This window comes from Betta splendens, chromosome 24, assembly GCF_900634795.4.
Source record: "Betta splendens chromosome 24, fBetSpl5.4, whole genome shotgun sequence".
Taxonomy (NCBI): domain Eukaryota; kingdom Metazoa; phylum Chordata; class Actinopteri; order Anabantiformes; family Osphronemidae; genus Betta; species Betta splendens.
The window spans coordinates 14,556,760-14,570,012 of record NC_040901.2 but is presented as its reverse complement, the minus strand read 5'-3'; the positions used below and the strand labels follow the sequence as shown (position 1 = coordinate 14,570,012).

The 13,253-nt window shown below is 44.9% G+C and overlaps 2 protein-coding genes across 5 annotated transcripts; both read left to right on the top strand.

Moving 5' to 3' along the window:
• The first annotated feature begins 222 nt into the window (after positions 1-222).
• On the top strand, positions 223-9,471 carry LOC114849382 (NLR family CARD domain-containing protein 3-like). 4 transcript variants are annotated; one of them, XM_055506476.1, is made up of 10 exons: positions 223-1,454; positions 2,364-2,539; positions 3,614-3,684; positions 3,916-4,210; positions 4,520-6,296; positions 6,521-6,694; positions 6,814-6,987; positions 8,132-8,305; positions 8,382-8,428; positions 8,622-9,471. In XM_055506476.1, the coding sequence occupies exons 3-10, from the start codon at positions 3,673-3,675 to the stop codon at positions 9,173-9,175; spliced, it is 3,207 nt and encodes a 1,068-aa protein (XP_055362451.1). In that variant the 5' UTR covers positions 223-1,454; positions 2,364-2,539; positions 3,614-3,672; the 3' UTR covers positions 9,176-9,471. The 4 variants fall into 4 exon arrangements, with proteins under 4 accessions (XP_055362451.1, XP_055362452.1, XP_028996609.1 ...); XM_055506477.1 differs by lacking the exon at positions 223-1,454 and having other exon boundaries at positions 1,687-2,539; positions 3,617-3,684; XM_029140776.3 differs by lacking the exon at positions 223-1,454 and having other exon boundaries at positions 1,687-2,539.
• A 142-nt stretch (positions 9,472-9,613) lies between these two features.
• On the top strand, positions 9,614-12,980 carry LOC114849334 (photoreceptor outer segment membrane glycoprotein 2-like). Its single transcript, XM_029140653.3, has 4 exons — positions 9,614-10,059; positions 10,500-11,540; positions 11,937-12,183; positions 12,460-12,980. The coding sequence occupies exons 2-4, from the start codon at positions 10,960-10,962 to the stop codon at positions 12,727-12,729; spliced, it is 1,098 nt and encodes a 365-aa protein (XP_028996486.1). The 5' UTR covers positions 9,614-10,059; positions 10,500-10,959; the 3' UTR covers positions 12,730-12,980.
• Positions 12,981-13,253: the final 273 nt, after the last annotated feature.

Genomic DNA, 13,253 nt, shown 5'->3' with positions numbered 1-13,253 from the left:
AGCATTTCAATTGTAGTAACTGGCCTATGTTGTTCTTTAAAGGACAATTATAAAACAGTAGGGGGTAAGTTACAATTATGTACAACTAATTACAATGAATTATGTATGCGAACTTTCTTATCATTATACAGGTTGAGGTACATAATAGGGTAAGGTAGGGTAGGGTAAGCAACAAATATAATATTTTACAAACGCTAGTTTTTAAACATAAAAAAAGAATATCGGTTTTACCTAAAATTACCTGCTGCCTTCTATATTTTTATTCTGAAAGACGACACAGGAAGTAGGTAGCTGCTGCTCTTTTTTGACATTAGTCACCTTAGGTACAGTGAGGCCACACCTTCCATATATCACGTCACAACGTGATTGACGGAAGCCAGGAAGGGCTGGTTCTGCCGAGCCCCCGTCATAAGTGACAAGCAATCTAGATATGAGGACAAAGTCCATCCAGCACATTGAAACTTACATGGGCATTTACTGGGAAGGAGGTTTGTTTTTAACTGAGGAGACTATCATGCAAAGGTGCAGGGAGGCTATGAGAGACCCTGGACAGGTCCCTAGCCCATTGGAGGGACAAACATCGCAGACACACGATCACATGCATTATGGACTGTGGGAGGAAGCCACGCAAACAACATGCAAATAGAAAGGCACCCCGGGTCTCAAACCTAGGACCTTCTCCATGTGTGGCGACGGTGCTAACCACCGCACCACCGTCCCACCCTTTGTTTACTTCAGTAATGCAACTTAAAAGGTAAAACTAATATATGAGATAGACTCATTACATGCAAAGCAAGATAGTTTAAGCCGGGATTTGTCATAATTAAGATGATTATGGCGTGGAGCTCATAAAAAAACCCTCCCCCTCCTGCTAATGGCGAAACTGTGTGTGATGTCCTGCACTGTGCGGAGAGTAGACTCTTGATACAGAGTCCAAATGCCCTTCTCCTCATATCTAAAGACTTTAGCCACGCTCCTCTGTCTCCCACACGCCCTTTGTTCACCCAGATGGTTGAATGTCTCATCAGAGACAATAGGACATTGGACTTACTGTTTGTTAACTCAAAGGAGGCCTACACCTCACTGAGAAAGAAGGGAAAGAAAGACAAGCAACAGGAGAAAGATGGAGGATCAGCTTTAGTTTCCACAGTCTGTGTTGATTTGGGGAGCCATGTCATCTGCTGTTGTTGGTCCACTGTGCTTCATAAGTCCAAGGTCACAGCTGTCTACCAGGAGATTTTGGAACATTTCATGCTCCCTTTTTCAGACCAGTTTTATTGGAATGCTGACTTCATTTTCCAGCAGGATTTGGCACCTGCCCACACTGCCAAAAGCATGATAACCTGTTTCAATGACCGTGGGATTAAGGTTCAAGATTCAAAGAACTTTATTGATCCCAGAGGGAAATTATTTCGCACACTTTGATCGCTGTCACAGTTGGAGGTACACACAAGGTAGGGAGATTCATAATAAGAATGCTAACACATCTACACACGCTCACATCAAGTCTAATTACTATCGTCTAATTACATCTAATTACTAGCTGAAGTTTTATTACACGTTATTGCACCGATAAAGATCAACCCTTACAGAGAGAGTAGGAATTACTGTGCTTGATTGGTCTTTCATAACATTCACTAGAGGAAGCAACTGGACCACAGAGCAGGTAACAGAACGTCTTGGTGTCAGAACCTCTGAGATGTCGGACCCACATGCACAGCTTCAGACAAGGTTGAAGGTTGAAAGGTAGCAGGCTTTATTCTATACAATCACAGTCCAGTCAGGCAGGTCATACACGGGAAGGCTCAGCGACAGTACAAATAAGGTGCAGGCAGGCTCGGGTCCAAAACAGGCAAGATTGTCACCAGATAAGCACGGCAGAGGTACAGACAAGGATTAGGTGATCTCAGTTCCAAAACAATCAGGAACATTACAGTACCAGGTAATTACGGCTGAGGCACAGACAAGGAGCAGGCAGAAATCAGGAACAAGGAGGATCAGGATCAATGTACGAGGTACGCAAACACAGCAACACTGGAAGGTGGTGAGTACACGCGACAATCTGGCAACTGGCTAGTGTGGGACCTGGAGTTTATATGCTGGAGAGTGATTACTGATTACAGGCAGGTGTGCACGATGAGGACTGGTGATGAAGTTAAACAGCTGAGAAATGAACAGAACAGGAAGTCCTTTAAAATAAAACAGGAAACTGCTCAAACTGTGACACAAGGAGAAACTTACTGTAGTTACCAATGTAGCTGCTGTGGTGTGTTAGTGTGTTGTAAATGTTCTGGAGATAATGTTAAGTCTGTGTTTTGCTCACGTCACAGAACAGAATCAGCTGAGTGTGTATTCGTTTGCAGGATCGGCCCTAGCGAGATTATGATTCTGCGCCCTCTACTGAAGGCTTGGAGCAGCGCCCCACCCAGCAGTTGGCGCCCTCGGCGAGCGCCTAGTTCGCCTGTGACAATCCTCGGTACTGAACCAAGGAGAAGACACGATGTGGACAAACCTTGTGTCACTTCTGCACCCCACTTAGGTAAAAATACTGCTATTATTTACTGCTTCTGAATGCATATGGAGCAGTGTAGTAATTCTTGTTTTGCCTTATTTTCCTATATCTATATTTAATTCTGGAATTCATTGTAAACACGTAAATGTTTCTAATGCCTGACTTCATTCCTGTGGCTCAACTGAAAATAACTTCTTTAGAATCATACCTGAAACGCAACACACAGGCTGGTATGACCCATCCAGCCAGTTCCCTGGGACCCAGGAACCAGCACAGAAACAGCTCATTTATGAACATGGGCTTCTTTCCTTATTTGAATAAATCTCAACACATCTGTTCCTGTTTGCCCGGTTCCTCAGTGCTGTCAGTTCTGCTGAAAGTGTCTTCCAGGCAGTCATTGCCTCTGCATGTTGCTTCACTCAGTACATGCATCACGGCGCAAACTCGACTTTCTGTCTGTCAGGTTCAACGACTGTTGATACTGATGATTATTTAATGTTTTAAAATAAAATAACCCCCTGGGTTTTCTCCTGAAGGGAGATGGACACTCACCGAAACCTCAGAAATGCAAACATGATGTTTGAATAAAATTTGGATTTTTTATTTTTTACAGTAGATGAAAATACCTAAAGTGGAGGCAACTAAGTCTCGTCAGGTATGCAGCCAGATGCCGGTCATATTGTAAACCTGCAGCAGAGAAAGGCTCATGGTCCGTGTGGTGTGAAGCCGATTGACTGGACCCATGGCTGAGACACAGCTCAGAGTTTGACTGTGTCTGTGAACGAGCAGAAAGAGACGCACAACTACAGTAGAAAAGAGTTACGTCGATTGTTTCCTGACAGGGATGCACCAACATTAGTGGTGTCGAGCTGCTTTATGTTGTGCATGTTCAAAGAAAACAACCTAACGTCCTAATGCAAACACTGAGACTATATTGGCAAGTGTAAATGAACTTCTACTCTCTTTAACCGGATGGAGCTGAAGGACCTGTTCACTTTGGCTCAGTTCCACTGAAACCTGATGTCCTGAGTTCTTAGGAACTAAAGTTAGGAGGAAGTTAACACTTAACCCACAGTTTTCCTGCCTGATTGTGTGTGACAGCAGGTTAATGAAATTCAGCAGCAGACAGACACCGAGAGTTGAGAAGGAAAAAACTGAAGATGAGCCGAAAGGTAAGGGCTCTATACCTGTCTATTTCACCTGTTTGCTTCACCCGTTCACCTGTGTACTTCACCCTTCTGCTTCACCTGTCTGCTTCACACGTTCACCCGTCTGCTTCGCCTATTCACCTGTCTACAGTACTTCACCCATTAACCCATCTGCTTCACCCGTTCACCTGTCTACAAATAAGACATGGGAAATGCCTCAAAAGATAAAGCTGGTAATAAATTTGACTTTCACAGGAAAGAAAAACTGCAGCTGCCACACGAGAGGAGCTGCTTCTGAGAGTGCTGAAGGACCTAGAAGACAACGAGCTGAAGGAGTTCAAATGGTTCCTGCAGAAAGCTGAAGTCCTAGGACAGTTTCCAATAATCCCAAAGAGCCGCCTGGACAAAGCCGACCGCACAGACACTGTGGATCAAATGCTGCAGACCTACTGTGAAACCACTCTGGAGGTGACCAAAAAGGTTTTAAGAAAGTTACACAGAAATGACCTTGTGAAGATTCTAACGGAACCAAACTCAGAGCCACTAGTAGGTAAGTCACAGCGTGATCAAAAGCCATCACAGCCAAGATGAAACAATGCAGCCAAATTGACTCAAGGCTCAGCCAAAGAGTGAACATTGATAGACAAGGTGTCCCATGTATTACTGTCCCTAAAGTACTTAAACAAATTTCAAACAAAGAGCAACAACAGATCACATGAAGCTAATTTAGGAGAAATGTGATCGTGTGAGTCCAGTCAGACTCTGGCTGCAGCATTTTGAATAAAGTGGAGGTAACAACTGATGGAGTCATGTTTCAGAAGGATGTACTAAATCACAATTTTTGTTCTTTTTCTTCCAGAGGGTTTTGCTGAGTGCCAAAAAAATATTAAATCCAGCCTGAGGAAAAGATTTCAGTGTCCATCTGAGAAACTTAAAAAGGGAGCAAAGTCTCAGGCCCAAAATGAAATCTACACAGAGGTGTACTTAAAAATAACAGAAAGCAAAGACCATGAGCTCATACAAGTTGAAAAAAAATCCAGAAAACCAGTCAGACAAGATAAAACTATCAGATGTAAAGACATCTTCAAAGGCTCAGCTGGAGCAGACCGACCCGTCAGAACCGTGGTGACCAAGGGAGTGGCTGGCATTGGGAAAACGGTCCTAACACAGAAGTTCACTCTGGACTGGGCTGAAGACGAAGCCAACCAGGATATCGACTTCACAGTTCTGTTCACTTTCAGAGAGCTGAACGTGCTGAAAGAGCAAAGGTTCAGTTTGGTGGAACTTGTTCATCATTTTGTCACTGAAACCAAAGCAGCAAGAATCTGCAGCTTTGAGGAGCTAAAGGTTGTGTTCATCCTGGATGGTCTGGATGAGTGTCGGCTTCATCTGGACTTCAGGAACACCAAGGTCCTGACTGACATTCTAGAGTCCACCTCAGTAGATGAGCTGCTGACAAACCTCATCAAGGGGAACCTGCTTCCCTCTGCTCGCCTCTGGATCACCACACGACCTGCAGCAGCCAATCAGATCCCTCCTGGCTGTGTCGACATGGTAACAGAGGTCAGCGGCTTCACTGACCCACAAAAACTTGAATACCTAAGAAAAAAATGTGGACATGAAAAACTTGTTAGCAGAATCATGACCCACATGCAAACATCTCAGAGCTTCAAGGTAATGTCCAACATCCCAGTGTTCTGCTGGATCACTGCTACAGTTCTGGAGGATCTGCTGGAAACCAGAGAAAAGGAAGAGCTGCCTGAAACCCTGACAGAGATGTACATTCATCTCCTGTTGATTCAGTCCAAACTGAAGAAAGCCAAACATCCTGGTGCAACTGACACGGACCCAAACTGGAATCAAGCAAACAAGGAGATGATCGAGTCGCTGGGGAAGCTGGCCTTTGAGCAGCTGCAGAAAGACAACCTGGTCTTCTATGAGTCCGACATGACAGAGTGCAGCATCAACACCAGAGCAGCTTCAATTTACTCAGGAATGTTCACACAGATCCTCAAAGAAGACAAACTCCTGAATCAGAACAAGGTCTTTTCCTTCGTTCATCTGAGTGTCCAGGAGTTTCTTGCTGCTCTTTATGTGCATCTGAAATTTATCAACTCTGGAATCAATCTATTGTCAGAAACTCAAACCAGTTACTGGATTCCTAAAATAATGCGCAAATCCAATGTGTACCAGAGCGCTGTGGATAAGGCCCTGCAGAGTCCAAATGGACATCTGGATTTGTTCCTCCGTTTCCTGATTGGTCTTTCGCTGGAGGCCAATCAGACCCTCCTACGAGGCCTAGTGAAAAAGACAGGATGCAGCGCAGAGACCAACCAGGAAACAATCAAGTATATCAAGGAGAGGCTGGAAGATAACATCTCTCTAGAAAAAAGCATGAATTTGTTCTACTGTCTGAATGAGCTAAAGGACCACTCGCTGCTCCAAGAGACCGAGAAGCACCTGAGCTCAGGAAGCGTCTCTACAGAGGAGTTCTCTGCTGCCCAGTGGTCAGCTCTGGTCTTCCTGTCACTCTCATCACAGACAAATTCAGACGTGTTCGAGCTGAAGAAATACTCGGCTTCAGAAGAGGCTCTGCTGAGGCTGCTTCCTCTTGTCAAAGCCTCCAACAAAGCTATGTAGGTTCAGGAGGACAACCAGGGTCTCAAGAGTTCTGATTCTTTTGTGTTCAGTCCATCAGGAGCTGGTAGACAATGCTTCATTTGTTTCAGACGTACCTTTTAGCTGCTGATAGACTGAACATAGCAGACCAGACCAGGGTTGGCACAGATAGTCACAAACAAATGTACAAATTCATTATTTAATTTCTGTTTAACTAGATCTTCAATGTGTAAACTTTCAGATTGAGCAGCTGTAACCTCTCAGAAGGAAGCTGTAAAGTTCTGTCCTCGCTTCTCTGCTCTCATTCGTCCAGTCTGAGAGAACTGGATATGAGCTATAACAACGTGCAGGACTCGGGTGTGAAGCTGCTGTCTGCCGGTCTGGAGGGTTCACACTGTCCCCTGAAGTGTCTCAGGTTGGGTTCATGATCACATACAAACCAATGCATGTTCAGTAGCTTTGTAGGAAGAATTACTAACATTGGCCTCGGTCTGAACTGACCTGTTTCATTGTCTTTTTTTCTTGTCCCTTTAGACTTAGTGGATGTAACTTGTCGTGGAGAAGCTGCGAAACTCTGTCGCTGATAATTTGCATGCAGTCGTCTAAACTCCAACTGCTGGATGTGAGCACCAACGACCTGGAGGACATGGGAGCTCAGATTCTGTCTGGAGGACTGACAAACTCACACTGCACCCTGGAAAGTCTCAGGTTAGGAAGTAGTAGCTGATCCTGCAACCTATGAACCAGCTAATGGAAATAAGCACTACAGCCGGAGAGAACCCAATTCTTGCCCTTAATGAAACATATTTATAATAAAAAGTATTATATACATGAAAAATAGAATCTTAAATGATTATGTGTTTTTTAAAATAAACATAAGGCAAATATGCTCTAACACATACTGTATGCAAAAACATCAAATGACCTTTTCTTGAAATCTAAACTGAATCAATGAATGAAACAGGTTGGTGACTATACACTTTAAAAAATAATCATGACTAAAACCTAAACTTCATGTAATTTAATTACATTTAAGTTAGCTATTTCATCAGTTAAGGGTTATGTGAAATATCTACTAAAAGATAAGATAATATCAAGTAATATAAGACATACATGAGGAGGCTCAACAGCAAACCCCCTGCTTCACAGGTAACGCTATACCGACTGAGCCACCAGGACAGTCCTTATGGAACTTATGTTTATATTTCAGGGAACTCCCTAAAAACTCCCTTCTCACCCTACGCGGGTGGTCTCATCCGTTTTCTAAGCCTGGGTCCTCTACCAGAGGCCAGATCCCGGGAAAAACATCCTACATCTCAGTCCAGAAAAGTGCAGTCCTAGGAACAGCAAGGATACTGCGCAGAACCCTCAAGCTTCCTGCCTAGGTTGAGAATAGAGTATATATATATTGGGAAAAAAATAAAAATAAAAATAAAATGTATGTATATCCGTGGGTACAGAATTGGATTGGGAAGCAGAAGGTTGATGGTTCAAGACTAGTTGATCCCACCAGAACACACAAACACACAGTAGCTCCCTGAGTATGTCCAGTTAAGGTCAGATGTAGATAATGCAATTTCCCTAATAGAGTTAATAAAGCATTTTGTTTTCTTCACAATTAATGTCACTTCTTATTTGGTATATATGTGATAAAATTACATGGGAAATTTATAAGGAATTAAATTAAATAAAGTCCAACATTTAGGCCAGATTATATTTTTGAGTGTAGACTCCAGGGGAGACGAGGTCATAGGTTCATGCAGCCTTACAAACAAACCAGCATAACTGTGTTGTTTACCACAAACGGGCGCTTCAGGCCATCTTCACTTCAGTGAGCTTTTCGGTTTTTCAGTCTTTCAGGTTGTATGATCACAGAGCAAGGCTGTGCTTCTCTGGCCTCGGCTCTGAGCTCCAACCCGTCCCATCTGAAAGAGCTGGACCTGAGCTACAACCACCTGGGGGAGTCCGGAGTGGAGCTGCTGTCTGGAGAGGTGAAGGATCGACAGTCTCGACTGGAGAATCTCAGGTAACTAAGTAGAGTCTGAGTATGCTTGTCAATTAGTGTGATCCACGCTGAGCCCTTCTTCCTACTTCTTCCAAAGGGTCGACTGTAATGGAGAGAAGAGGCTAAAACGCGGCCTGAGGAAGTGTAAGTGACACGTCCCTCCAGATCAGTTTGGAACAATCGTTGCCACCAGGAAAAGATGAGTAGTAGTTCATGTCATGTCTTGCCTGGGTCCATCTCTGGTGCCATTAGTGCCATTAGTGACGGTGACGGACTGAATATTAAGCGAGGCACATGGCTAGATTGTGACCTGCTGCTGTACCTTCTAACTTTCCAGATGCCTGTGAACTGGAGCTGGACCCAAACACAGCACACCGGAACCTGAAACTGTGCGACAGCCGCAGGAAGGTGACAGCGGTGAAGGAGGAGCAGCCGTACCCCGAGCACCCGGAGCGCTTCGACCACTGCTGCTGGCAGCTGCTGTGCAGCCAGGGCCTGACTGGGCGATGCTACTGGGAGGTGGAGGTGGAAGGAAGCGTGGTCATTGCAGTAACCTACAAACGAATTGGTAGGAGAGGAAAGAGCGCAGACTGCCGGCTCGGGTGGAGCGACCAGTGCTGGAGCCTGGTTCGCACCGACCAATATTACTCTTTGTGGCACAACAAGCGAGAGAAGAGGGTGCTGTTACCGTACTACGAGCCGGCAAGCAGCAGAGTGGCCGTGTTCGTGGACTGTCCCGCCGGCATTCTGTCCTTCTTCAGCGTCTCCTCCAACAACCTGAACCACCTGCACACCTTCAGCACCACCTTCACGGAGCCCGTGTACCCGGCCTTCGGCTTCGGCTTTGGCTTCTGGTCGTACGACTCCTCGGTGACGCTGTGTGAGGTGTAGGACAGAGCCTGTGTGTCTTTCTTTAAACTAATGAGATCTTTGTAATACTCGCTACATGAAGAGAACGCGTGTAGAGACCTTAGCATTATTACTGCTGATTACTTGCTTTGATTTGATGATGATGATGATGATGATGATTTGATTTGAAGTGATGAATTGTTACTCTTAAGGGGGAATCCTACTGAAATAACATTTTTCAGATACTTACTTTTGTTCATTACTTTGATACGTCTCAAAAACATTATGTTTTGTCACCTTTGGCCTAAAATAATAAAAGCCTGTTTGACCTCTCAGCACCCACACACTGGTTACATTAGGTTAGATTAGTGTAGACTGACATGTACTTCTACTGGTTTGAACTATGGTGCACCACAAGGCTTGGTTCTGAACCTTCTCTAACCCATCTTCTTTAACCTATTAAGAGCAAACGCTGACTAGCAACCAGTGGAGTCTGTCATCAATCTCAGTAAAGCATCCAATGGACCAGGATTATGTTGAAGTGGGCTACTTGTGCTGTGTTTTCACAGATGCTACATCAGTACCACCTACTTCCTACTTCCCTGTACCTCAGGATCACGTCTTCTCTATGTTCTCCAGCGTTATTGGCTACTGTGCTGTTGTGAGACCTGCCCATTTATACCAATATAAAACAAGTGGATCCGTTCAGCTTCTGACAAACGGTGCAGCTGGTGAATGTGGGGGTTGGAGCTTATTACAGGGCTGATCAGCTGTAAGCAGATTAGACGCAGTAGAGGGCCGGAAAACACACATCGTCAAACCAGTTCTCTCAGCCGCAATATCTGCTTCTAATTGTGTCCAAAGTCACGAGGCCAGAGCAAAAGCAAGCAGGAGGCGTCCGACAGCCTGAAGGATGAAAAGGTTCGGTAAGTGGACCTGAGACGGCAGCTGCTCAGCTGTTAATGCTTCGTTTCCTATAGTGATGTTTATGTGACTGGTCTGAAGCGTGAGGACTCGTTACGTTTACATTTCAATGTGCATTTATGGCTAATAGCTCCTACAGTACGTTTCCAGGAAGCTCAGTTCTGGTGAAGGATTTTACTATAACACAAACTGCTTTATCCATAAGAGACTTCACTTGAAAACTGTCAAAATGGTTCCTTGAAGACCTTTGTTTGCTCCTGGGGGTTCTGATAAATAGAACCCTTTATGTCTCAAATGTGGTTTAGGCCTCAAGGACTGACCTTAGAAATGATAAATGCAAAGCTCTGAAACAAACGAGTTCTCACATGAGCAGTTTGGAGATAACCTTGTTAATTCTGGTTGGTTCTAATTGACAGAATGTTTTGTGTTCCTTTCCCTGCAGCAATTACATCCTGACTGTAGATGAGAGCACCACGAATCCTTCACTAAGCTCCTTACGCAGAGAACCGTCTGGATTGTTTCCTCCTGCCCATTCCAGCCACGGACAAGATAAGACTGCTGGGATTCAACTGGACCATGATGCATAGCTTATGGCTGGGGTCAAACTGGTGTTTTCCCTCAACTCCAGTTTTTCTAGCAGGATGAAACAAATGAGACCAGAGCAGATAATCTAATTATTCGTAAAACCAAAAACAAGTAAATTGTCTCTATTAAATGTCTTTAGAATAAGATGCACCCAAAACACTGAGCTACCTCTCACAACATTGCTCCAGTTCTCTAGGCTTCACCACGACTGTCAAACATCCTATAAACTATGGAGGTATTCAATGCAGCTGCTCACTGTATGTGGCCCCTTGCTTTAAGGCGCTCTAGTTCCTGACACAGGAAAACAGAGGCCTGACATGGCAGTGGGAAAGGTGACGTTCACCAAGGCAGAGAGAGAGAAGCTGGCTGAACTCCTCTGTCTGCTCAACTGGATCTCTGTGGCGGCAGGAGCTGTCCTCTTTGGTCTGGGCGTATTTCTAAAAATTGAGATTCAGAAATGGCAGGAAGTGATGTCAGACCACGGGATCGTCTGTGTGTCGTACACGCTGCTCGCCACTGGCCTGGCGGCGTGCTGCATTAACTTCCTGGGTGGGAAGATTTGCCTGGACTGTGCTGACACTAACAAGTTTCTGCGCTGGAAACTGGTGATGATGCCGTACATCATTTGCACCTTCTTCTTCACCTGCTGCGTCTTCCTGGGGGCACTGATGTGTTACAGTGTCCACAGGCAGCTGGAAGAGTCTCTGCTCCAGGGCTTGCTGCAGGCCATGCGCTACTATAAGGATACAAACATACCGGGTCGCTGCTACCTGAAGAAAACTGTGGACCTTTTGCAGATCCAGTTCCAGTGCTGTGGGAACTCTGGCTATAGGGACTGGTTCCAGGTTCAGTGGATCAGCAGCCGCTACCTGGACATGACCAACAGTGCTGTGATGGAGTAAGTGGTCACAAGTCTATTAGAGTGTAAAAGGATGCTGCTTGAGTTAGTGCCGATTCTGTGTTACATCTAGTGGGATCCTTCTTTGTATGTTTGTTGCTCTGTGGCTCATCCCTCATGCACAACAGAGTCAAGTCGGTTTATATTGGCCCCATAACTTAACAGAAGCTGCACCTGAAAAAATTCTATGAAGGTTTCAAGTTTCTAAATGAAACCTATCAAATCTTATTACTTGTATATTCCTGTTGACAAATAGATTTCATGAATGAACATGCCACATGAATATTCTATAAACCTCAAACCAAGTATATTCAGACTGAAGCATGAAGGTCAAGGATGGATTAGTCTGAGTACGTAGCTGTAGCCTGATGATCACTTCCTGCTCCTGCCTTGTAGCCGTCTAAGGAGTCATTTGGAGGGAAAGTACCTGACAGACAACGTTCCCTTTAGCTGCTGCAGCACCTTCTCGCCTAGACCCTGCATCCAGCACCACCTCAGCAACAGCTCTGCACACTTCAACTATGACCAGCGGAGCCAGCAGCTTAACCTGTGGAGAAGGGGCTGTCGACAGACACTGCTAGACCACTACACCAGCATCCTGCAGTTCATCGGCATCACCGTGCTCCTCATCTGGATGTTTGAGGTAGTGGTGATATAGGACCCCATGTTGTTGAAGCATGAATAGGACACAGTGGAAGCACATGCACACAGCTTCCTTTGGCTGTAACACTGCACCTATGTTGGCCCTGGAGGAGCTGGACTGGGATGAAGGTGGCCCGGTTCAAACTGCTTCCCCATGGGCATTCATTTCCCTTATGTGGGACCTAAACAGTATAGGAGTTAGTGCTGGTTTTCAGCTCACTGCTCTAGAATGTCTACAACCAGTCAATTAATGTTTAACCTGTTATTTATTCTGCAGCTGCTGGTTTTGACCGGAGTACGTTACCTGCAGACTGCAATGGAGAACGTTCTGAGACTAGGTGACCCAGACTCAGAGTCAGATGGCTGGATTTTGGAAAACAGCTTGGCTGAAACAGCCAGGTCTAACTTTAACATCATCAAGAGTCTGGGGAAGTGTTACCACGTTGATGATGACCCCAACATCAATGTCCCAAATGTCACCACTGAGCATGAGATGTCATCCCAAACAAATCAGCGTCTCAGTGACCGGCCAACCATGACCAGCTGAGCTCCCCATGGGGCCTCTTTAGGTCAGCAGACCACCTGCTGCTCCACCTGAAATGAACATCCTCGGAGATGTGTGTGCCACTGCCTTCAGATGTAATAGAGACAAGTGTTTGAAGCATGTCTTCACTGGGCTGAGGACTGACTGAGTTTTGTCGAGAACTATAACCACTGTGGCTCAACATGATCTCATAAATAAACTTGCCTGATCACTTGCCTGATAATACTGATACTACAAAAAAATCTTTAATTCAGCTCAACTTGTCTTTCTTTGTTGAACCATTCATTCCATTGCCTTGTTTTGTTCTGTGTCTCATTTTATGGGCTTTCTAAACTTTGTGCTTTGTATATTATATTTAAACAAAACCACTGATGTTAAAACTAGAACTACAATAAGGGCACTTGAGTCTGATTCAGCGCCTGTTAGCCTAGTTTAGCACTGTTAGCATAGCTCTATTGCAGAAGTTGAGCTTGATAAATGTGCTGTTTTCATAAAGGTCACAGTTGTGGCTCAGCTTCTAATTGAAA

Bases quoted from the DNA above. Each gene is read 5' to 3' on its own strand.
- LOC114849334 (XM_029140653.3), top strand. From the start codon at position 10,960: ATGGCAGTGGGAAAGGTGACGTTCACCAAGGCAGAGAGAGAGAAGCTG. The intron at 11,541-11,936 runs GTAAGTGGTCAC...CCTGCCTTGTAG, and splicing joins ACCAACAGTGCTGTGATGGA to CCGTCTAAGGAGTCATTTGG. The intron at 12,184-12,459 runs GTAGTGGTGATA...TTTATTCTGCAG, and splicing joins TCCTCATCTGGATGTTTGAG to CTGCTGGTTTTGACCGGAGT.
- LOC114849382 (XM_055506476.1), top strand. The intron at 4,211-4,519 runs GTAAGTCACAGC...TTTTTCTTCCAG, and splicing joins AAACTCAGAGCCACTAGTAG to AGGGTTTTGCTGAGTGCCAA. The intron at 6,988-8,131 runs GTTAGGAAGTAG...TCGGTTTTTCAG, and splicing joins TGCACCCTGGAAAGTCTCAG to TCTTTCAGGTTGTATGATCA.